Below are 26,096 nucleotides of genomic sequence, written 5' to 3' on the forward strand. Positions count from 1 at the left end.
TGGAAAGCCCGGAGGAATGAACTAGCTGGGGATGGTAGGCCGGGCTGCTTCATGGGGCCGCCCCTTCCCTTCTGCGATTGGCTGTGCCGCCGTGGGTTCCCCCACCAGGACATGCACTTGCGCAAAGGCCAAGGCCTCCCGTCGCACCTGATGGTGGGAGGTAGCAGCCCCTCCTTCTCTTCAACGGGCGGGAGAGTTAGGTAAGCCCCGCTGGGAACCCCCGGCACGCTGGGCTCGCCTCGGGACGGTGCACGCCAGGGAGCGCAAGCCTCCGCGCCCCGGCTGGTCCGCGTCCCCTGGCCGCCGGAGCGCTACCCCTCGGGCGTGATCCCGGGGCTCCCCTGAAGACCTGAGTTTCGCTCTCGGACCTGCAGTTTCCCTCAACACCTGTGCTCTTCGGTGGTGCCCCTCCGCCGGTTCCTCGCCGCCCGCCCCCGAGCCCCAGGCTGGGGCGGGATCCTGAGCGTCCCCGAGTGGGTCTGGAGTCGGCAGCCCCACGAAGACGTCTTCCCGCTCCGGACCCTGTGGACCTGGGCCAGGTCCGGGGGGCAGCGGCTTCGCGGTGACAGCCGCACCCGGGGCAGCTCCGGATCTGACAGTACCGGCGCGCACTTCACCTGCTACCTGCAGCGAGCCTTTGAGTTTGGGTGCTGCTCACTGTGTGAGGTCCCTGTCTGCTGCCAGCACCTGGGATTCTCTCTCGAGAGTGGATTCCGGACCCCTGTACCCCACCTTGAATGGGGAGTGGAGAATTTTTGAGAAACTTTCCCTTCGACCCTTCTTTCCATCCATGCTCTTCCTGATCCCCGGGGTCTATCATCGTATTAAAGAGGCTAGACTTTGAAACGACTTTAGCGCGTGGGGCTTTGGATGTGTCTAACTTGTTAATCCTGTTCCCCTATCGGTAAAATATTTGCCTTTGAAAAGTGAATTAAACGAAGGCTATTGGGACAACGCGCATGTTCACCCTTTCTTCTTTCACTCTAGTGCCCTCCTCCCCCAATTCTGTGTGTGTGTGTGTACTGTATTATATTTTTCCAAGGTGTTTGTGTATTCTGGAGTTTTCACCACAGTGTAACATACTGTTTCTTTAATGAAGTCATTACTTAGCATTAGTGAATACGATGTATGAGCTCTCAGGTAATTTGAATACAGAACATGTACTTTAGAGACAGTTACTCCCCCTTCCAGTCGTGTTCTTTTAATTGGAATTTAGCACCTGTAACAGATGTTGTCATTTTGGTATTTCTGAAACATTGGAAACTCTTAGTTTAGCATAATGTCTATCGAACTCTCCATTGCCCTGACCACCATTTGATTATTAAGTGTGTACTTGGTGTTACTTGTCATTTTGTGGAGAATGTGAACTGTGGTGTTAGGAATAAAAAACCAACAATTTAGCCAAAGTGTATTCACAGGTATCTAGAATGCATAGGTTATATTTCTAACTGGGCAGACCATTTAATCCATGCATTTGATTTCCATTCTATGATTTTGACCAAAAAAACCCTAAACTGCTTAATTATTCCTAATGCATGACCCCTTTGCAGAAACTAATGACAAATATTTAAGAAATTAGTAACTTTTTCCTGTTTAGATCCTGAGAGATATTTGTACCATACTAACATAAAAGGATGTTTTAAAACATACATTTCCTATAGAAAATGGACTTTAGTTCATTGCTTATTTTTAGAAATATAAGTAATTAGGACAATGGGAAGGTCATTTTTATGTGTTTTTCTTTTCTTTGTTTTTCTTTAGACAGCCACAAAAACACCATGAAAGATACTGATATCAAGACACTACTATATGCTCATTTTCTATGCATATTTTCAGTTATTCTAAGTGTCCTTATTCCATCATTCTTCATGGAGGATTTTTCAATATTGGACACACACTTGACGTGGTTGTGCTTCTGTTCTCTCTTTGTAACTTCAATCAATCTTGTATTATATTTAGTACCAAAGCCAAATGCATCCTCTAAAAGAAGTTCATTATCACATAAGGTAAGGATTACTTCTTATTAACCGATTTTTGGTGGAGATAATGTTTCTTTTAATGGAAGAATAGGTATTAGTCAAGTCCTCAGGTTATTTATAGCTTGTAAAGGGTACGTGATTTTTTTTTCAAATCAGTCGCTTGTTATTTGCTGTCAAGGGGCCCGCAGTGTTTGATAAATTCTTGCCATGCATTAATTCTGAAATTATGACTTCTTCCATGGATATTATAGTAATGTAAGTCTGTAAAATTATTGTTTTATGTCATCATTGAAGATAAATACACGTGGCCATCTATCTTTAAACCTTACTTTGGAAGACATTGCAGTTTATTTTCACTTAATTTTGTGCTTCCAAAAGAGTGAGTTTTTCAGAAATTGCAAAATAAGTCACTGTGGTAACCTATTTTAAACATGGCCTTCCTTGACTAAACAATTAGAAGTTTTCAGGTAGCCAGGGGTTTAGCTCAGTGATTACGCTGCCTGCCTTGCAAGCCCAAGGACCAGAATTCGATTACTGGTACAAAAAAAAAAAAGTTTTCAGGTATTAGAATCAGTTTTATGGAATATTCATTGTACTATAATACTTAACATTACTTTAAATTAAAAAGTCCTCACATTCCATACTGTGTATAAGCTCTCTCCTACTGCCTTGTGCTTTAAAAAGCTTAATATGTGTTGTATAATTTTATCTTAAGACTCAAATCTAGTAAGTCCCACACATGAGCCTATTAGTAGATGATCAGGTCTTTTTTTCATATGGTTCACATAGTAATGTGAATGTGATTTGGAAAATTATTGAATATTTTGCTTTTTCAGTGCAGTTTTCCCATGAGTTTTGTTTTAAAATGAAAAAAAAATATCCATTATTTCTGCAGACATTTCATGTATAATAATACATAAGACTTTTTTGTATCTTAATATTCTATTAGCAATAAAAATTTCATGAATATTAACAAAATAACTCAATACATATCATAGAAGCAGAAATCTTTTTTTCATTCTCAGGTTTGTTGGGTCAGTAGGATATAGGTGTATTCTACTGCCTTTTAGGCTTTTTCACAGATACAGTGACAGCTATGTGTGACTGACTGGGCATAAGCCTTGTGATCTGACTTGAGGCTTCCCAACAAAGAACAGTCAGCTGTTTCACACATATGGGAACAGGTTGTATTTATACATAAAATGGAAGAATGTATTGTCCTTTAGGCATTCTCTTCAGTCTTTAATGATTTCTCTTTCAGGTAACCAGATTTTTGAAATGCTGTGTCTACTTTTTTGTGTCTTGTTTCTTCTTTCATGTGATTTTTGTTTTATATGGAGCACCACTAATTGAGTAAGTTTGAAATTTTTACTTTAAATTTGTATTTTAAAACACTCATTTGCTAAACAGTGTGCTAACTCTGTTGGTAATTAGGGGGAAACTGCTGGGTTTAATTAATGGGTCAAGACAGGATAGCAGTATCATCACTCTTCTTTAGCACTGTTATCCTTTTAAAGAACAGTAGAATAACATAATTCATTAAATGCTTCTACTACCTAGCCTTCTGCTATCCAGCTGTATGTTAGGAGGAGGAAAGGAAGATGAGAAACTATTTTGTATTACTAAGTGTATGGCTTTAGAACCTCTGAGGGAACTTGCTATCATTATATATATATATATATATATATATATATATAAGTTGGTTATAATTAGCATAACAATTCTTCATAACTGTGATTCTGAAGTAAATGTGATCCTAAGGAAACTCAATAGACCCCTATATTCAAGTAATTAATAAAGATACTTATAGGTAAAATGTAACTCAATACTTTTTCAAAACTGACCAATTTCAAATTAGTGGAGACTAAATCCACGAGTATTTCTTATAAAAATGTTTATTATAGTTTGGGAAACTATTATAGTTTAGCAGTTATTAATAATCATGGTAAAATGAATGAAATATATATATATATACATATATATAGTTATGTATACAGTTATGTATGTGTATTTATTGTTGTAGATACATATATTAAACCAACAGGTTACTCTTTTCAGGGAGGACAAGACTTTCGTTGGAAACAGTAGTTTCTGTCTAATGCATATTAGAGTAGAATAAATGGAAGAACAAAAGTTCTCGGCATTAACTTTATTTATTTAGACAGGGTCTCACTGTGTTACCTTGGCTAACTTAAGGTCCTGTGCCTCAGCTTTCTGAATAACTGGGATTATAAGCATGTGGCACTGCCCTGGTAGCATCAACATTTTATCAGATGCAAATTCTCAGGCCTCAATCAGAAATTCTAGGAGGGCCGGGGATTTAGCTCAGTGGTGATGCCTCCTGCCTCGCAAGTGCAAGGACTCAAGTTCAATCCCCGGTACCAAAAAAAAAAAAAAGAAAGAAATTCTAGGGGAGGAGCCTTCCAATCTTTTGTTTAGGTTCTCCAGGTAGTTCCAAAATCAGTTAAAAGTTAAACCACTGGCTATAGAGAAAGTTCCAGAAACTGTTTTTAAAAAGCTAGTCAGGTAGAAATTAGTTTTCTTGAAATGGAAGTCTTAGTATGGACCTTAGGCTTTTTAACATTTCTGAAATCGATCATTAAAGGCAGATACTTTCTAGATTGATTTTTAAAACTTGTATTTCAGTAGTAAAATTATTTATAGTCATCATTTTTGTGTGATGCATATCGTCTTTCAAAGTAAAGAAAATATTTTTAGGGCCAGGGATTTAGCTCAGTGGTGTCACTGCCTGCCTTGCAAGCGCAAGGTCCCGAGTTCGATCCCCGGTACCAAAAAAGAAAAGAAAATATTTTTATATTAAAGTATGTGTGTGTGAACCTGTAACATGTTTTTAAAAATTAATAAAGTTTTTTCTTTCTAGGTTGGTGTTGGAAACATTTTTATTTGCAGTTATTTTGTCTACTTTTACTACTGTACCTTGTTTATGTTTGTTAGGACCAAATCTCAAAGCATGGCTAAGAGTTTTCAGTAAAAATGGGTAAGTTTTAATTTTATATTTTAATGATATTAGTCATTTGTATGGTTCTCACACAAGTCAAAAGGAGCCAGTGTATTTGATGAATGGGGGCAAGGAATGGATAGTTTGAGAGGGACCTAAGCAGGCAGAAGTACAGGGCCCCTCCCTCCATGTTTGCAGGATCAGCTCTGCTTTTTTTCTGTGTGATAGAATTCAACTTAGCCTTTTGTTTGAAAAAGAAAAAAAGTTTCTGTTACCAAAGTAAAGCTTTGAAAAACTACTGGGGTAATTTGGTAGCGTGATAAAGTGCTACAAATGGAATTGCTTACATCCATTTCATAATGTAGAAATGGCATCCATAATCTACAAATGTTTTGTACAACAACAATATTTCTTGTTTAACCTTTTTCATGATAAGATATTACAGTACAAATTTTACTGGATTTCATTTCCTTAGCAGCTATATATTTTCAACGTAGATAAGTTAAAATTTTAGCTTCTTCAGAGGCTTTGCAGTGATATATACCAGAAATGGTTGAGTTCTAACTAAGAAAACCAGAAATTCTAACTAAGAAAATAATTTGGTGCTTATAATGTTGTCCTGTTCATCACCAAGCAGTAAAAACTTCTTGAGCACTTACTCTGTGCTTTGTGTTATGCTAAGCTCTATGTGTATTCGAAAATATTAGAAGATTTTTTTCCCTGAAGAGCTTGTATGTTCAAGGAATAAAAAGAGAATGAACGAACAGAATGATATTAAATTGTAGGAATCCAGGGGATTTAGCTCAGTGGTTTCGCTGCCTGCCTCTCAAGTGCAAGGTCCCGAGTTCGATCTCCGGTACGAAAAGAAAATTGTAGGAATCCAACAATCTGTGCTGTAGGAACCGAGAGGAGTAGGGGATCAGTGAAGAATAGAACTAGAGAAGGAATGATCTATGATAGACTTGGAGCAGAAAAATGAATGAAATGAATGTGCTGGAAATGAATGAAATCATAGAAACTTATATGAACTTGCTATTTTTGTGGGATTTGGAAGGAAACAAGTAGCCCGAGGAGAGTCGAGGATGCATGTTGGATCACATGGCTCCAAAAATTACTGACTTTTTCCTGTATCCTGCTTACTCCAGCGGCTGAGGCAGTAGGATCACCAGTTTGAAGCCAGACTGGTTAACTTAGCAAGACCTATCTCAAAATAAAAAGGGTTGGGGGTGTAAATCACTGGTAGGATGTTTGTTAGCATTCATGAGGTCTTGAGTTCAACCCCAGCACCACAGACAAAAAAAGAAAGCACAAGTTTACACATTATTTTGGTTAAAACATATAAATAGTACATTAAGTATGACTTTTCCCATTAAAAGTCTTTTTGTATCGTTCTCTTAGTCTCCATTGCATTGATTTCTCCTCTGATCTTTATAATTTCTTCCCTTGTATGAGCTTTGGGGTTGTCCTGCTCTTCTTTTTCTAGAAGCTTGAGGTTCAGCATCAGGTTGTTTAATTGGGCTCGTTCTGTTTTCCTAATATGCATATTCACTGCTATGAATTTCCCTCGTAAGACTGCTTTCATTGTGTCCCATAGATTCCGATATGTTGTATTGTCATTGTCATTTAATTGAAGGAACTGTCTGATTTCTTCTTTAATTTCCTCTGTGACCCATTGGTTATTCAGAAGTGTGTTGTTCGTGTTTATGAAATTTTTTGAGTTTCTTTTGCTATGGATCTTCAATTTCATTGCACTATGGTCTGATAATATACAGGGGATAACTTCACTTCCTTTGCACTTAAACATGTTCTATGTGTGAGTATGTGGTCTGTTTTGGAGAATGAGCCATGTGCAGCTGAGAAGAATGTGTATTCTGATTTTGTGGGGTGGAAGACTCTGTAAACATCTGTTAAGTTCATTTGTTCAAGAGTTTGATTGAGTTCTAGTATTTCATTACTTATTTTTAGTCTAGTTGATCTATCTATTTGTGACAGTGGGGTGTTGAGGTCCCCCACTACAATTGTATTAGTGCATATATGGCTTTTCATGTCCGTTAGTATTTGTTTTATATAGTTGGGTGCACTAGTGTTTGGTGCATAGATATTTATGATTGTCATCTCTTCCTCTTGGATTCTTCCCTTTACAAGGATGGAGTGTCCTTCTTCATCTCTCTTAATCAGTGTTGGTTTGAAATCTACTTGATCTGCCGAGAGGATAGCTACTCCTGCTTTTTTTCGGGTTCCTGTCGCATGGAGTATTGTTTTCCACCCTTTAACTTCCAGTCTATGAGTTTCCTTTTGAATGAAGTGTGTTTCTTGTATGGAGCATATGCTTGGATTTTGCTTCTTGACCCATTCTGCCAGTCTATTTCTTTTGATTGGTGAATTGAGACCATTAACATTGATGGTTATAACTGAAACGTATTGACTTGTCATTGCCATGACTTTTTCTTTTTGTTGGGTTCTCCTCCTTTACATTTAATTTCTTGTCATGCCAGATGGGTTCATTCTGCTTTGCTTCCTGGGGTTGTGATCCTCAATGTCTGTTCCTAGGCTATTGTGTAAAATTCTTTGGAGTGCTGGTTTGGTATTCATGAAGTTCCTAAGGTGCACTTTGTCATGAAAGTATCTTATTTCTCCATCCATTTTGAAAGCTAGTTTTTCAGGGTACATCAATCTGGGTTGGAGGCTGTTTTCTTTTAGGGCTTGGAATATGTCACTCCAAGCTCTTCTTGCCTTGATGGTTTGTGTTGAGAAGTGTGCTGTGATTCTGATGGGCTTTCCTTTGTATGTGATTTGTTTCTTTTCTCTGACTGCTTGGAGAACTTTGTTCTTCTGTTGTGTTTGTGGAATCTCAACAATTATATGCCTATGTGTAGATTTTTTTTGATCAAGGCTATTTGGAGTCCTATATGCCTCACTTATGTGTATGTCAAGCTCTTTTCCCCTGCTTGGGAAGTTTTCTGCCATTATTTCTGTGAAGATATTTTTTATGTCATCTCCACTCTCTCCTGTTTCTTCATTGAGCCCAATCAGTCTTATGTTATTCTTTTTTGCATCATCTAGCAGCTGGTGGATTGATTTCTCATGTTCCCTTCTAATTTTGAAGCAATTTTTCTTTTCCTGGTTACTAATTGCAATCTTATCTTCTATATCTGAAATTCTGTCCTCACATTGGCTCATTCTGCTGTGTAGACTTTCAGTGGAGTTTTTCATGTCCTGGAAATCTATTTGCATCTGTTTTATGGATTCCATTTGTTTCTTATGTTGGGATTCCATCATGTTCCTGAGCTCCTCTCTAGATTTATTAATCATGTCTTGCACTAGGGGCACAATTTCTCCTGTTATGTGAGAAATTATTTCTGATTTCATTTTTTCCAGATCCCCTTTTGTTGCCAGTTGAGTGGGTCCAGGTGGTTGAGTATCAGAGGGTTCCATCTCATTTCCCTTTGGGGTTGCTGTAGGTGATCTGGAAGTCTGGTTTTGAGACTTATTTATGTGTTTTCTCATTTCGACTGGGGTGGGGGGCTGTTAGCACCTGCATGGATTACCTCCTCTGAGCTGGGTGAGGTGGGACAGGGGCTGGGAGCAGCGGTAGGGATGGTGACCCAAAAGACCTTTCCTGTGGGCTGGGAGCAACCGGAGGGATGGTGGCCGGGAAACCCCTTCCTCTGGACCAGGAACAGTGGGATGGTGGCTCAGAAGCCCCTCCCTCTGGGCCGGGAGCGGTGGGAGGGATGGTGGCCCGGAAGCCCCTTCCTCTGGGCCAGGAGCAGCGGGACAGAAGGTGACCCAAAAGCCCTTTCTTCTGGGCTGGGAGCAGTGGGAGGGATGGTGACCAGGAAGCCCCTTCCTCTGGACCAGGAGCAGTGGGACGATGGCTCAGAAGCCCCTACCTCTGGGTTGGGAACAGTGGGACTCAGTACCTTGGTCTGGTGGTCTGGTGTCCTCTGCGCCTTGGTAATGTGGAATCAGGTGGCTGCCTGTCTGCAGTGGGGTGATTCGGTGTCTTCCGCGTGATTCAGGGCCTCGGTAGGGCGTGCACAGATCTGCCTGTCTGCAGCGGGCTGATTCCCCCATTAAAAGTCTTGAAGTTTGCTTTTGAAGTAGATATGGAAAGAGTTGTCTCTTTTGAGTTATTTTGCAGTTTTGAAGGATGGTTGTTGAAAATATGAAAGTTAACATCAGATATAGATGGATGTGACTCATTTGGTAAACTGAGGTAGCTGGAGATTTAAAAAAAAGTATTGAAGCTAGGTATATTGAAGCTAGGTGGGGCATGCCTGTAGTCCCAGGTATGTGGGAGGCTAAGGTTGAGAATCACTTGAGCCCAGGAGTTTAAGGATAGCCTGGACAATGAAGGCAGACCGTAATTTTTGTTGTTGTTTTGGTACTGGGGATTGAACTCAGGGTTTGTACGCTGGCACATTCCCAGCCCTTTGTATTTTGAGACAAGTTTTCACTAAGTTGCCCAGGCTGGACTCAGACTTACAGTTCTCCTGCTTCAGCCTCCCAAGTGCAGGCCCTGTTTTAAAAACAAAAAAAGCTAGGCTTTGTTTGTCTGTGGGGAGGATATCTGAGAAACAAGAAGACACGGTATGGAGACTTTTTTCCACTGGGTCTTCTTGGCTGTCTTTTGAAATTGGAAACATATCAACATTTACCTCATCAAAATGAAAATTATAATGTCGGATTTTTTAATATTTAATTTTTTACTTGACTATTAAAAGTTAGGCCTTTATTAAGCCAAAAGGCCAGACATGGAGGTGCATAATCTCACTACTTGGGAGTCTGAGGCAGAGGGTTCGAATTCAAGGTCAACTTGGGCTAAAAAAAGGGATGGGGATGTAGCCCAGCACTCCCAGGGTTCAATCTCCAGTTCTGTAGGAGGAGAAGGAGCTAGATTTCTCTGATGCTACTTAAACTTTAGAAGATTGCAAAAGTTAACCTAAGATTTATGTCATACAATTAGAGAAAACAGTTCAGTTGCTAGAGGATAATCCTAAAAATAATCAATTTGTAATACAAAACACTTTATTAATATCACATAGGACATGACATGAAGTAGTGGTAATGCAAAAATAATTTAGTAACTTTTGAAGCATTTTCATGAATTTTATGACATTTCTTGGAGTAATCTAGTGAAATACTCCTATTTTCACCATTTTCTACATAAAGACACAGGAAAGCTGACAAGTAATAGCCAGTAACCAATAGAGTTGGGTCTTGAATGTAGATCAGTGATGACGAACCCGTGGTACTCATGTCATTTGTTTTTCTTTTAAGACAAATGTTAATGTGTAAGTTGCTTTTTCTAAACCAAAATCTCAGTATTCAGGTTTAATTGCAGTTTTGGCACTTTGTGATAAATAAGTAAGTTTTAGGTTGCAGTTTGGACACTTGTCTCTAAAAGATTCACTATCAGTGGTTTAGATCATGTCACATAGAGTATAGTGGATTCCAATAATTGACAGTGATACTTCTCAGTGGCTAAGTGATCTTAGACAAGCTACTCAGCTTCATAGATCTTCATGTGTAATATGATTAGAATAAAACTAACATATATTTTGCAGGGTTATTGTCAGAACCGAGTAAGATAATGAGCGAAGTCAATACATAGAAGATGCTCAAGGATGTTTGTCAAATGGATTAACAAATGTCAGGAAGCACCTTTGTATGTTAACACTCCCCATCCTGACTGCAGTTGGTCAGCACTTCCTCACTGTTCACATAACATACCCAGGAGTGCAGTGCACAACCAGACAAAGAGTAATGTTTTTTTCAGTTCATTTGGTGTGAAGTTTATTTGAACTTTGTCATGAGAGAAGATTTTAAGTCTTCATACCTCTCCCATACATTAGTGAGAGTTCAGTTTCTTCCAAGTATTTTTATCACACAAGAGTTTAGTATAGAAACCATGTCGAATTTTGAATGACTTAGAAAATAACTAAATTGATAGATTAATTTAACCTTATAGTTGACCTTCATAAATGTTCACTTTTTATGCAGAACTGTAAAAAATTTGAAGATATGATGGTTCTGCAATGAAATGTGAAATATCTATGAAAACTTATTAATTGTCCCAATGTGCAGTTAGCATGAGTTACAACTTTAATTTCAAAGAATTCTATTATTACCTAAGAAGGTTGTACAAGATAGATGAATAATACGTATTTTTTTCTTAATAATTTACAACAAAAATTAAAGTTCCAATTTCAAGTTCGTGTAGTTCTAAGTATTTAAAATACCTTAAAGTATTGATTGGAAATTTTAGAGGTTTAAATCCTATTATTCATCCTGTATTTAAGTATATAAAATACAGGAGAGTCTTTTGTTTTTTAAAAATTTAAAGCTATCTTTTTTAGTACTACAATATTGAAATACGAGTTGGCTATTCAGTGTGAGCAGGCCAATTTTGAATTGGCATGATATCTTAGTGTTGAATCAATATAAATGTTTTATACTATTTTTCAGTGAAATGACCTTATATATTTTAATGTATTTGCATATTTGTAAAAAAGTTAATATTGAGCAGTTGATAATCATTTGAAGACTGAAAACACAAAAACTCTGTGCTTGAGAACCTTGTAGGAAATACATCCTAAGAGTAAAGGATCAATTCTAAAATTTTTGAAATTTAATACATAATTAAGCAACACTATTTTTATGAGATTTTTCCTTGAAGTAAATTTAAACTTGTTCCAAGAAAACAAAACAAAAGAATGCTACTGCAAAGAAACTTGAGAGTAGACAAGTCATTTGGTTTCTTAAAATATTCTTCCAGTTTTTTATTGGTATACGTTTTAAGGAATATACTAAAGTTGTGTTAGCTTAATTCAGTTTTTTGCCTTGTTGTCATAATTATTTTGAATTTTTTTTTCATTCATAGACTTTTTTGTAAAGGAAAATAATCATAGACCTATGTTTTTCACTGAAGTTTATTTTTTGATTTATCATTTCTTTCATGTTGTTATTTGAATGTTTGAGTTCAAAGCTGATCACTTTTGGTGAACTAAATTGTTTCCTGAATAGAACTAAACATAATTCTGTGGTAATTTTACCAAAGTGAAAAGATCTTTTTTTTTATAGACAAAGACAATAGGTCTTTTTTTGGTCATTTTATATTGAAATAAATTTCATATTGAAAAAATACTGTGGAAATTAAGAGCAAAAACATAGTGGATTGATTCATATGAACGGTAGGAATTCAGTCCCAGCTGTGGTGGAGCGTGCCTGTAGTCTCAGCTACACAACAGGCTAAGATAGGAGGATCGCTAGAGCCTAAGAAGTTCTAGACCAGCTGGGCAGCATTTATGAGACTGTCTCAAAACAAAACGAAACCCCCAAAGGAATAAGGTAGCTGATTTAGCCTGAATATAGTCACAAAAATTCAGTAGCAAAAAGGCATTGATTTTAATATTCTTCAGCAGGGAAGGAAAAAGTTTGTATTAGAATTATATAAAATATCTTTAGCCACTAGGAGGAGTTATACACTGTCTCTTTTTCAAATGAACAGATAAAGTCCTTTTATATAGATACTGTTTTCATGGGTGCCTACCTAAGCCACAGGTGTTTACTGTTAGCTATCCACAGGTACATGATACAGTGTCTGGCATACAGGATACACTCAAAATGGTCTATTTCAATTATATTTAATATAATGTATTTTGGTGGAGTCAAATAATTTGGATAGGTGCTTGGATCTCCTTGTCATAAAGATTGATCTATAACATTATTGTAGTCACTTAAGTTTCTTCACACCAGAACAGGGGGCCATTTATTCTGTCTCCAGCCTTACTATGCATATGTTCCATAGCCATGACAAAATTAGCCAGTAACAGGCCAGGGATTTAGCTCAGTGGCACAGTGCCTGCCTCGCGAGTGCAAGGTCCTAAGTTCGATCCCTGGTACTGCCAAAAAAAAAAAAATTAGCTAGTAACTATAGAATTTAGATGGCTTTATTATGGAAACCCATAAAATGGGAATAAACCAATGTCAGTACTGCAAGAAATTAGATAATTTAATATAATTTACCAGCTTCATTTCTTTATATCATGACCATTTCTTTATTATAAATGAATGCATGTGTATATATATGTATTTTTGCTATATGTAGTAAAATACATAAATTTTTATATATTTTAAATTAAAAATTTAGGGCTGGGGATTTAGCTCAGTGGTTTTGCTGCCTGCTGCGCAAGTCCAAGGACCCAAGTTCGATCCCCGGTACCAAAAAAAAAAATTAAAAATTTAAATAAAATATAGAAAGTTAGAGATTCTAATATATTAAAGAGACAGTGATTACAAACAGATTGTATATATTCTTCTAATTTTGTCTATGCAGGTAACATATATAAATTTAAAACAAAAATGATTACACTAGTCACTGCTTTATAACTTTGTTTTTTCCATGAATATATTACAAATATCTATATATGTGTATATAATCTCCCTCCTTTAGTATGGTATACTTAGTTGGTATATCTTTAAGTAACAAAATCTCAGCTGATGCTGTTTGAACACTAATAAAACTGATTATGTCAAATAGCAGGTTGCATGGTTCCCAGTACAGATAAGATGTGGCTTAGGGATTCTCCTTGTTCTTATTTTTAGGCGAGGAGGGAAGTGGCAGCAGCTTCTCTTCTTTGTCTTCCTAATCATTGGCAAACAGAATGGGATCACCATGATTCAATTAGTCTTATCATTAGGACTGAGATGATTATCAGTTATTCATTGTTACCAATGTTCCATGTACCATAATTTATTTGAGCAGCTTTCTATTGAATATTGTTATCAGATTTTAATGGTCATAAAAATGTTGTTATGAACATCTTGTTCCATATAATTTTGTATACTTGTGCAAGGATTTCTGTCAGCTATATTCCTGGAATAGAATTTGCAGATCAAAAGAAGTTGGTAGATACTTATCAAACTAAAATTCTGATTAGAAGAATGTATGTACACCTACATACTAGTGCTACCAATAGAGTGATGGTTCCTTGACTCATCATCAAGCTTGTTTACTTTTTTGTTTGTTTGTTGCTTTTTGAGACAGGGTCTTGCTCTGTAGCCTAGCCCAGCCCAGCCTCTAACTCATAATCCTTCTACCTCAGGCTCCTGAGTGCAGAGATTATAGGCATGTAGCACCACACTTTTCCTTTTTAATCTACAATGGCTGTTGCTGACGGGGGCTCTGCCAAGGGGGCAGATTGTGTGCCACAAAAGCTTCATTTGGCTTCTAATAGGATTCATAAACCTTGGCCATGAATTTTTAAAAGTTTGATTCATGGAACCACCATTTATTAAATTTCAGCTGAATATTACTGATTGAATTACAGAGGTAGCATTTACTTTGCCCTGCCTCTCTTCCGCCATTCTTTCCCTCTGCTTCATGATACAGAAAACTGGACAGAAAATAGCATCCAGTCCTCAAAATACATCTCCAAGATAGGAAAAAGTGGCACCAGTTAAGATGGGAAGACTGCTTCAAAGATAATTCATTCATTGTATCTGGGGAAGCAGTCTAACCAGCTTGACTATGTCAGATGTGAGCAGGATGAATAGATATGGCACAACAACCTTAAAACACACAAAGGGGAGGAGTAAAGGGTGTGAGTATACAGGAGACAGTCAGTCTGCAAAAAAGTGCTGCTGTAGGAATTAAAACCAAAAATCTCCATTTTTTCCATAGAAAACTTTTATTAAAAATATAAATTCAATAAAATAAGAGCAAAGATGAGAAAGTAGAATAAAATGAGATTGCAGAATTAATGAGATAAATAGAGAATCCAAACCACACACACACACACACAGATTGGAAACATAGATAAGTTAGAAAATCAAATTTTAGCGTGGAGGAGAAAGGTTTGAGCTAATCAAAATGAAGGATAGAGAGGAGATTGGGAAGAAAACAGTAATTAGAGAAAGTATGATATAGAGAAGAGATAAAGGAAATTTAAATGTAAGACTAGTTAATTAGTACCACTATAATACAAAACATAATAACAAAAAAGAATTCAAAGATACGATAGAAGATAATGTCTCCAAATGAAGGTAATGTTCAGTTTGTATAGTAATGGGGCTCACTAGATCAAGAAAATAATTCGGTGAATTAGGGTTGCAGAACAGAATGTAAATAAAATAATATAAGCAACAAAAGTTGTACAGTGGGGAAAGAAAAGTGGGGAAAATATATTTGCATCCCTCATATCCTCAACTCTTCTGGCTGTGGCCAGATACTGAGTAGTCAACCTCTTCAGGGAATAAAGATTAATGCTACATACTGAACAATGAGTTCCCCACCTCACATCCAGACCTTTCTTCCTGCTTGGCCCAGGGTACTAGCAGCTAGGCTTTTACCATCTATTTAGAATATTGAAATATTTCTTTCAGGAGGAAATGGTACAAAAGAAAAATTTATAGATCTTGACATTTTGAGATCCTCTAAGAAAAAGACTAGCTTCCCATCCAGTCCTAAGCATTGTGAAGCCCACGAGCTGAATCATCTTGCTCATGTACTGTTTAGTGTTTTATTTTGTTGTTATTGTTTTAAAATAGCTTCATTGAAACGTAAGTGCATTCCATAAAATTCACCTGTTCAAAGATTATAATTCAGTGGTTTTTAGGATAGACACAGTTGCACAGTTGTCACCACAATCTTATTTTAGAGCATTTCATCACACCAAAAATAAACTATGCCTACTGTTAGTCATCCCTTATTCCCACCCTTCTCTCCCACTCTGCAGGTCAGGCAACCACTAATATGTTTTCTCTCTGTAGACCTGCCTATTATGGGCATTTTATATATGATGTTTTAAGTAGGATGAGAAATGAAGAATCATCAGACATTTGAGGACTACCTCAAATGAAATCCAGAAATGAAAGCAACAGAAATCTTAGTGGAAACAAAAGCAATATAAAGATCAAAAGGTAACTTTAAAATTCACATTTTTATATCCATTAAACATGAGTAGAAGGAAGTCAGAGGTAATATTCAGAGACCAACAAAGCTCTTGGAAAATAAAAATACAGTACTTCGGAGGCTGAGGCAGGAGGATCACCACGAGTTCGAGGCCAACCTGGGCTACACAATGAGTTCAAAGCCAGCCTGAATTACATGATGAGTCAACCCCAATAAATTAATTAAAATAAGGATTGTGCCACCTGTGGTGGCATATGCCTGTAAACCCAGCTGCTTGGGAGGCTGAGACAGGAGGATCACACAAAAAAATACAGTACTATACAAAAAAAATTCAACAGAAATAGAGACAAAATTGAAAAAAATCCCTTAGTCAAAAAGAGATATGGAAAATGAGTTAAAAGATAAGACAAGCAGAAATTAATTCAAATTAATAGTATTTCCAGCAAAACGTAAGGAATGCAAAATTCCTGAGAAGTTTGGGCAGAAAAAGTCTTTAAATAAAAAAATTTTGAGAATCAATGAACTTAAATTCTAGATTAAGAAGTCCATATCTTCCCCACATAGTAGGTGAAAAGACACTTCAGGACACAATTTTGTGAAGTGTTGCCAGGAACAGAGGTGATTATAAATGCTCCCAGAAGGTAGGAAAAACATGATACCTCTGGAGGATGGGGAACCAGAATGGCATTGAAACAAAGCCTTTCAAATCTGAGGCAAAATTGTTTTCATCAATTATGTTATTTTCAGACTTAACACATCTGTAAAAATCTATTTACCATACCCTTTCCTAGGAATCTATGGAAGGAAAGGAAAGGAGAGGAGGGGAGGAAAAGAAGGATAGAGAGAGACAAACACAGGGAATTCACCAAATGATGGTGTAGGGACCTCCCAGGACAGCAGCAGGAAGCAGGCCTAGAGCAACTGTCCAGGTTGGAGGAGGTGAGGCCTCCAAGGAGAAAGGAGAAGAGAGCAAAAACAAGCATTTAGAGTTACTATTGGGATTCTTTGGGATATTTGAAAATGATTTAGTGATATGTATGTAAATAGCTGGGGTGGGAGGAAGGAGCAGTTCTTAATGTCCAAGGACAATTAAAATCATATTTACTAAAAAGAATTGTGGGCCGGGGATTTAGCTCAGTGGTTTTGGTGCCCGCTGCGCAAGTGCATGGACCCAAGTTCAATCCCCGATAACCCCCCCAAAAAAGAAAAGAATTGTTATTTACTGTGTGGTTCACTGTGATTAGCTTTCCATAGTTATAATCACCAAAACACTGCGCTTTTCAACCAAAAGGGGGTGATGCTACCAAGGGAGAAAAGTGTGCATGTGGAGGCCGGGTGGTTGTGGAAAAAGGGTGCTAAATCTTCTGTAGTAAAAAGCAGAAAATAAAGAAATCCTGAAAAACATTAATATTTTAATGTTTTATACATTTGAGGTAAGTAGAAACATCAGGAAGAGTTGAGAATGTGTTAGGTGCAGAAGTCAGGAGTGGGGGGGTAGAGGAGGAAACTTTATTATTAGTCTAATTGTAGTCCTTGATATCAAGGTATTGCATATGCTATTTTGATAAACATAAAATTTTAATTTTAAGCCAGCCATAATGGTGCATGCCCGTAATCCCGGCACTTGGGAGGGTGAGGCAGGAAGACTATGAGTTTGAGGTTAGCCTGGGCTACATACCTAGACCGTATCTCAAGAAAAAAATATTTTTTTTTAATTTTAAAAAGACAGGCTACAGAATATCCCTATTTTTAAAACTAGGTCTTGGTTTCATTTCTTTCTATGTTTATTATATGTAAGATCATAAGCACTCTTGGAGATATCAGGCAGTCAAAATAGAGGACAACCTCTTAAATGTTTGCCCTTTTTATTTTAATAGACATAAGTTAGCCACAAGTGTGCTAAAACAGTGAAAGAATGAAAGCATATATTGTGTCCCTTAGTCCCACAAACTTGGAGCCTAGAGTCAGATAAGATATGTACATGAATCTTGGAAAAAGCTCTGATCACATAGCTGCCTTCTTTTAAGACCTTTAGTGATTCATTTAATATGACATTTAAGACTTTTCTTAAATCCTAACCCTAAATCTACCACATTGAGAAGCCATTTCTCACCCACAAAGATGACTGTAATCAAAAAAGATAATAACAAGTATTAGGAAGATGTGGGAAAATTGGAGCCCTTATACACTACTGATGGGAACATAAAATGAGTCCGCTTCTTTGGAACACAGTCTGCAGTTCCTTAAAGAGTAAGCGTAGTTACCAGGTGACCCAGCCATTCCATTGCTGGGTATAATCCCAATAGACATGAAAACACATGTCCACCAAAAGCTCGCACATGAATGTTCACAGAAGCTTTATTTATGCTAAGTCAAAGAAACAAGGCACAAAAGGCCTCATGTTGTACAGTTCCACTTACATGACATGTTCAGAATGGTAAATCTATAGAAGCAGAAATTAGCTTAGTGCTTGCTTAGAGCTGGGGTGAGGGAGGAGAAATAGAGAGTGACTGTTAATGAGTAAAGAGTTTCTTTTTGGAGTGATGAAAATGTTCTAAAATTGACCACAGTGTGGTTATACAACTATGCAAATATATTAAAAAACACTGAATTGTATATTTTAAATGAGTGAATTGTATGGCTTGAAAAGGATTTTGTAGGATAATTTTTATTAACTCAGTGAAGCTGTTACTTGTAAAAAGTTCTTAACTTTAACCTACTTTTCCAGCCTTATTTCTTATTCTTGCACTTGGCCTCAACCAGTGTTACTTATGTCTCATCTGCAAGGCAGCTTTTTTTTTCTCCAGTGTAAAATCTAATACTACCTATCTTTCAAATCCTGCTGAATTCCCTCCTCATGCGCAAAACAGAAAGTAACTCTGCCCAGCAGAAACTAAAGGCTACTCCTAACCTTTCCTATACATTACATTTCCAGGCAAACCACTTTCTGTATTCAACATAGAATACTTGTGTGGCTGGTCAGTATTTGTCAGCCATTGTCAAAAATTGTCATTATTTGTCAACATAGTAAAAAAATCACCCTAGAGCAGTGGTGGTGACCTATGGCTTGCATGCTACAGCAGGCTGTTTGTATAATTGAAACCTCTAAAAGGTTCTCATCACTGCCCTAGAAAATCCTTAAAGTTGCCTGAAGAATACAATTCTCTTTTTCTATTCAACATGGCTAGATGCTTTCTCCCTCCATTATTGGAGCAAGTTTCTGTTCTGTTGAGTCCTAGCTGAAGAAATTGATTAGCATTTATATGTATCACAAAATAATAAAGCCCAGCCAATAGTACAATTTTGGGTATTCAGTATAGTGATTGGTTCTGCCCTCCTCAGCCCCAGTTTGCAATAGAAGCAAGCTAAGACTCTTATGCAGAATAGCTGCGGCTGTGAGATGGACAACTGATTGACTTGGTTTATGAACTAACTTTAATCATTTTGGATTTCTTTAATTCAGCATACAGTTTGTGTGCAATAATTGGCCAGTTCGTAACAGAAGAAGACCATCTAACAAATGTTTTTCCTTTTTGCTAGAAGATAATTTTTTGCTGTTATTGGTGTTTCAGTAGTCGGACCTCATTTATTGCATTGTGGTGGGCCTTTATTGTAAATAGACACATGTTTCACAGGACTAAGTATTTGTACCATGAAGCTGAAACCAAAAAGCTGCTTAGAGCATGGCAGAATTATGACTTTCCATCTTTTCACTCTTAAGATGTGTACTTTTTTAAAAATAATGGCAGGCGCTGTCACTGAATGTTTTAAAATATTCTTGTTTTCTGTCACAGCTTTGCCAAATAAATAAGAGTCGATTTGTTTAAATGAAATGTGCCATGTACACAAATACATATTTCTCTCTCACTGAGAGAGAAATTAGGGAAACAGTTCCTTTCACAATAGCGTCAAAAAAAAAAAAAGGAAATATCTAGGAATCGATCGAACGAAGGAAGCAAAAGACCTCTACACTGAAAACTATAGCACCCTGAAAAAAGAGATCAAAGAGGATATAAGAAAATGAAAAGACATCTCTTGCTCCTGGGTAGGAAGAACCAATATAGTGAAAATGGCCATACTTCCAAAACTGCTATATAGATTTAATCCAATGCCAATTGAAATCCCAACAATATATTTCACAGAGCTAGAGAAAACAGTTCAAAATTCACCAGAAGAAACCTAGAATAGCAAAAGCAATTCTAGGCAACAGAGGCATGGCAGGGGGTATCACAGTTCCTAACTTGAAACTATACTACAAAGCCACTTTGATTAAAAACAGCATGGGGCCAGGGATTTAGCTCAGTGGTTCCGCCACCTGCCTTGCAAGTGCAAGGTTCCGAGTTCGATCCCCAGTACCAAAAAAAAAAAAAAGAATAAAAACAGCATGGTACTGGCAAAGAAACAGACCCGAGGATCAGTGGAATAGATTAGAAGATGCAGAAAAAACTCCAGACATACTCAGTCACCTCATCTGTGACCAAGGAGCCAACCATCCTCACTGGAGGAAAGATATCCTCTTTAATAAATGGTGTTGGAAAAACTGGATTACAACCTGCCAAAGATTAAAACTCGACCCGTATCTATCACCATGCACTAAACTAAGATCGAAGTGAATTAAAGATCTAAATATTAAGACAGAAACACTAAACTTGCTGGAAGATAAGTTATGTAGAACTCTTGAAGACATTGGCATAGGAAAAGACTTTATGAACAAATCCTCAGTAGCACAGGAACTAGCACAAAGACTCAACAACTTGGATCTCATCTTATTAAAAAGCTTCTGCACTGCAAGAGAAACCACCAACAGAGCTAAGAGACAACTTACAATGTGGGGGGAAAAAAAATTTTTTTTTTTTTGGTGCCGGGGATCAAACTCAGGTCCTTGTGCTTGCGGGGCAGGTGGCAGAACACTGAGCTAAATCCTCGGCCCCTAGGGAAAAAATTTTTAGCAGCTGTACCTCAGACAAAGGACTACTATCTAGAATATATAAAGAACTTTAAAAAATCAGACCTCCCAAATTTAAAGACCCAGTTCAAAAATGGGCATCTGAAATGAACAGACATTTCTCAGACAAAGAAGTAAAAGCAGCAAATAAACATATGAAAAAATGTTCAACATCACTGGTCATTCGAGAAATGCAGATGAAAACAACACTGAGATTCCACCTCACCCCAGAAAGGATGGCTGCTATCAAGAAATCAACCAATAACAAGTGCTGGCGGGGTTGTGGGGAGAAAGCAACCCTTCTCCATTGTTGGGAGTGCAGACTGGTGCAACCACTGTGGAAATAAGTATGGAGATACCTCAAAGAACTAGGACTAGAGGTCCCATTTGACCCAGCTATTCCCCTGCTGGGTATCTTCCCAAAAGAATTGAAAGACTCATACCACAGCAATATATGCTTACCCATGTTTATAGTGGGACAGTTTGTAATAGCTAAAACTTGGAAACAGCCCAAATGCCCGTGAACTGGAGATTGGATAAAGAAGATGTGTTTTTTTTAATATAAAATGGAGTACTACTCAGCCATAAAGAATGACAAACTAGACACATTTATAGCTAAATGGATGCACACTGAGGCCATACTTTAAGTAAAATAAATGGGACAAATGTGTAAATACCAAATAGTTTCTCTGGTGTGAGAAACTGAAAGTGTAAATAAGGATTAAAATGAATAATTGATAATGTGAAATAGGAAGAAAAGGTCCGGAGGGGTAGGGGAAAGGAAAGAAGGGAAAGGAAAAAATACAAGAAAAGGAAAAAAGGAAACAAAGTCTTTGTAAATAGGGAAGAGTGGAGGGGGTAAAGGGAGGCCAGGGGAATGGGGAAAAATAAGAACCAAGATACGTCATGTAAAGGTACAAGTTCCCAATGATAAATGTAAATGTATTGTGTACCTATAATGTACCAATAAAAGAATTTTAAAAAACAAATGAAATGTGCCATAAGGAAGACTAGTTGAATAAATGATGCCTCATCCATACAATGGTATACTATTGTAGTTGTTAACAAAGAAAAGATGTACGTATATTTTTAATTTTTTAATTTTATTTTATTTTTATTTTTTTTGGTACTGGGGATTGAATTTAGGACCTTGCGCTTGTGAGGCAGGCGCTGGAACCACTGAGCTAAATCCTTGACCCCTGTATATGTATATTTTTAATGCTGATGTGCACATAGCCTACAAAACAAAATTGTATGTATATTTGTACATGCATAAAATATTTCTGGGAGGATATGTAATAAGTTGGAAATAACAGTTTCTTTCTGAGAAAAGGAACCAGGAATTGATGCTAGGGAGGGAGGAAGATTTAATTGTCACTAAATATTCTTGTATTTGACTCTTACTGTGTGGCAGAAAGTACTTTTCCAATGGAAATACATTTATATTTTCTTCATGGTACATATTTAAATGTCAACCTGATACGTTCATTTTAAATGAGTAGAAAATATGTATAGTGTTAATTTGTGTGACTGCTTATTTGATTTTCCAGCAGTTAAGAGATAAAATATCAGTGATTTGTGTATTTGTGTTTTACAGAGTTACATCCATTTGGGAAAACAGTCTCCAGATCACTACAATTTCTAGTTTTGTAGGAGCATGGCTTGGAGCATTTCCTATTCCATTAGATTGGGAAAGACCATGGCAGGTTGGTTTCAACTATTAAAAGCAATAAAATGTGTGTTGAGACAATATGGTAAGGCTTGTGAAGCAAACTAGTAGGTATATATAAATTGTTTTGCTGTTTAGTTTAGAAAGAATACTAATAGCTTCTATCAGTGTAATCTAGATGGCTTCTTATAGGGATCTGTCCCAGTGACACGGGCATCCAGTTTGGTCTGCATTTATCTTCCAGAGGTATTTTTTCTACATCTATGAGTGAATAAACAAACTTATTTTGAGAACACATATAGGAGTTTTTCTTAACTTTTAGGGTGGAAGTTGTAGACATTTGCTATTTTTAACTTTTATATTCACTACCCCTCTGGTTTTAGATGTATTCTTTTCTTAATATGGTGGATGGCAGATTGAATGTTGATCTTGAAATATATTTAGAAAATATAGCGAGGTAATTTTATAAATAGATGTGTTATCAGAAGAAGCTCACAAACTTCAGATTTTTTATTTCCTATAACATTAGGATAAAGCCAATATACTAGGTAAAGCACTGGCAGATGAGTGTTCTTTTCATCCTCTATTACCAGTGGAAATCAACACCTAGAAGATAAGTAACCTTGTCAAGGTCATGAGCTACTAGATGATGGCTATATCTTTTATCTTTTTTGTTACTGGGGAGTGAACTTAGGACCTTGTGCTTGCAAGGCAGGCACGGTGCCACTGAGCTAAATCCCCAGCCCTTTATCTTACTTTTTAATGACTTTGGAGTATACTGTTGTATGGTTAGTCTATCATTTAATACATTGATTATTGATCATTACTGTATTTTGCTGTAATAAAGCACTGCTATGAGAAGCATGTTTGAATCTGTAGCTTCATGAATTTTTATAATTATTTTCCTAGGGTAATCTCTCTCAAAATTATGGCATTAAAAATTAAATGTAGGGCTGGGGATTTAGCTCAGTGGTGCCACCACCTGCCTCACAAGCGCAAGGTCCTGAGTTCGATCTCCAGTACCAAAAAAAAAAAAAAATGTAGAGGAGGGCATAGTAGCACATACCTGTAATGCCAGCTGCTTGGGAGATGGAAGTATGACTACAAATTTGAGGACAGTCTGAGCAACTTAGAGAGCCCTGCCTCAAAATTTTAAAAAATTAAAAGGGCTGGGGAGGTGGAGATATAGCTCAGTGGTAGAGTGCTTGCCTAGCATGTGTGTAGATCCTGGGTTTGATCCCCAATACTACAAAAATAAATGAATGTACTCTTTTTTTCCAACATGAAGAGGACTCTTTTTTTGAGCTGATTTTATTTCTGAGATTTAAGTAGTATTATAAAGAAGAGAGTTAAAATTACTGTTGGCTTTTTAAAAAATCTACCCAGAAGAATACCCTCATTTGTGTTTTGGTGGTAATATTTGTTGCTCTCTTTCTATGTGTATAACTATTCATAATGTATTGTACATGTTATTTATAATCTACTTTTATCTCTCAACAGCATATTATAATACTCACACTGTATCAATAAAAACTGAATAGGGCTGGGGATTTAGCTCAGTGGTTTCGCTGCCTGCTGCATAAGCGCAAGGACCTGAGTTCGATCCCTGATACCAAAAATAAATAAATAAATAAATAAATAAATAAATATAAAAACTGAATATATTTAATATTCGGTGATTTGGGTTAAATAATGTTATTGGTTATGAATGGATATTTAGACTTTTTCAGTTCTAATAATATTTTATTGTTAGTATCATTCTTAAACATACATTTTTGCATATTTGCCCAGTTTTCTCCTTAGCATAAGTTTTTAGGTAATGAATGGGTAATTTTTGATTCCTGTATCCCTCTTCCCAAATGTGGGACCTGGGGTTTGTGTCTTACACCTTTCTGCTACGATTAGGGTCACTCTTTGTGCTTCAGCTAGGTGTCGTCTCCTTGGCAGGTGGGTTGTTCTTTCACATGTAATAATCCTGATGGGTTTACCCTCCCTCTTGATTCTCATTCACTGTGTTACAGAAATCTCAGGAGGTTGGGCTTATGGTGTCACTGATTCCTTGTAAAGTTTCAATATAATAAGGTCATATTCCTTGGCCATCTCAGTGATCAAATTGGCAATTTAAGGAAGTCATCCATACTTCATTTCATTCAGTAGAGTGTCAATGGTTTCTAAATTGGATGACAACATTATCGAAAAGTATACATAGAAAATTGTTTTAAGTTGTGGATTCATTACTTTCAGGTGTGCAATTAAATCTAAACACATAATATTGAAAAATAAAGCACCATGGGACGTCAACATTAATGAATTGGTAAAATATATAATTAACATATCTGTTCATATGTGCATGAAATATTTCAGGATATAGAAAAATATATCACACATATTTAAGTCTTTATGTTTATAAGGCTACAGAAGTAGAAACTGAATCATAAGGGAGTACATGTATGAAATGAGAGTTTAAGCTTGCTCAAAAAAATATATTGTGTACAATTCTCTTTTCTTTTCTGCCCTCCCTTCTTTCTTTCCTTTGGCAGTAGTAGGGATTGAACCCAGGGCTTGCACGTACTCAGCTACCAGCACTGGGCTACATCCCCCACCTCACCCCCCACATTTTTTTTAGATGGGATCTTGCAGTATTGCCTAGGCTGGCCTCAAACTTGTCTTTCTGCCTCAGCTTCTCAAACAGCTGGAACTACAGGTGTATACTTCTGCACCCCATGAATTCTTGACTTTTATCATTATTTTACTTGTTTTGTTTTGTTTTTTGGTACATAACCCAGGCTGGCCTTGAACTCACAGTTCTCCTGCCTCAGCCTCCTGAGTGCTGGGATCTCAGCCATGTACTACCACACCCAGTGTGAATTATTGAGTCTTTAAAAAGATTTTCTAGTTAGCTAATTTAAACATATAACAAGTTATTGATCTTCATCATTAAGAATGCTCATTTAGGGCTGGCAATGTAGCTCAGTTGGTAAAGTGCTTGCCTAGTATGCTTGAGGCCTGGGATTTGATCCCCAGGGGGCAGGAAAATGCTGGAATGTTACCATTTAATTATCTTTATTGTTGGATTATTTTTAAGAGTGTTCTAAGTTAATGACCCACTTATTCACCATAGTCCTTTTAAACTATGATATTTACTGATGGAATGATAGAATTAGTATGCAATTAACAACATTTTATTTAAATAATACTCACCTGCCCCCTCTCTTGGGAGTTGTTTATTAGTAAACTATAGATATTATGTGGCTTTTTTCTTTCCCTTTTTATTTCCAGCAAAGGTTTTAAATATGTTTTTTGTTATTTTAAAAATTCTACACAGAACAAGAAATCACTGTGGCTCATGATGGTAATGGAATCTGCCAGAGAAGCAATAGAAAAGATAAGAGGACATGGCATTTGCTAAAAATGGAGATTTTGTTAGCAAAAACTTTCAGGAGAAGATAGTATTGTGTATACTTTGTTATCTAAAATACAACACGTATTAAGAAGAAACTTTAGTTCTCTAATCCTTGTAGCTCAGTACAGATTTGCTATGTTAATGGTAAAGCAAGCTTTTCTGGATTGCAATTTGTTTTGTTTCTATTCTAGTCAGAGAATTAGGAGTGTCTGGTTAAGCAGTT

The 26,096-nt window shown here is 36.9% G+C and overlaps 1 protein-coding gene across 3 annotated transcripts in view; it reads left to right on the forward strand.

Moving 5' to 3' along the window:
- The window catches only part of Pigf (phosphatidylinositol glycan anchor biosynthesis class F), a 119,097-nt gene that overhangs the window by 83,134 nt on the left and 9,867 nt on the right, over nt 1-26,096 (forward strand). The window contains exons 1-5 of one of the 3 annotated variants that reach the window (XM_004839398.4): nt 11-200; nt 1,762-2,006; nt 3,241-3,332; nt 4,861-4,977; nt 22,399-22,507. In XM_004839398.4, coding sequence (XP_004839455.1) covers nt 1,779-2,006; nt 3,241-3,332; nt 4,861-4,977; nt 22,399-22,507 — 546 coding nt within the window. In that variant the 5' untranslated portion in view covers nt 11-200; nt 1,762-1,778. Of the gene's footprint in view, nt 1-10; nt 201-1,761; nt 2,007-3,240; nt 3,333-4,860; nt 4,978-22,398; nt 22,512-26,096 lie in introns of those variants that run through there. The other 2 variants (XM_087216425.1, XM_021253819.2) reach the window with 2 other exon arrangements.

Source organism: Heterocephalus glaber, unplaced genomic scaffold, assembly GCF_053883595.1.
Source record: "Heterocephalus glaber isolate CG9 unplaced genomic scaffold, H.glaber_assembly_v1.0 deba00001457, whole genome shotgun sequence".
Lineage (NCBI taxonomy): Eukaryota > Metazoa > Chordata > Mammalia > Rodentia > Bathyergidae > Heterocephalus > Heterocephalus glaber.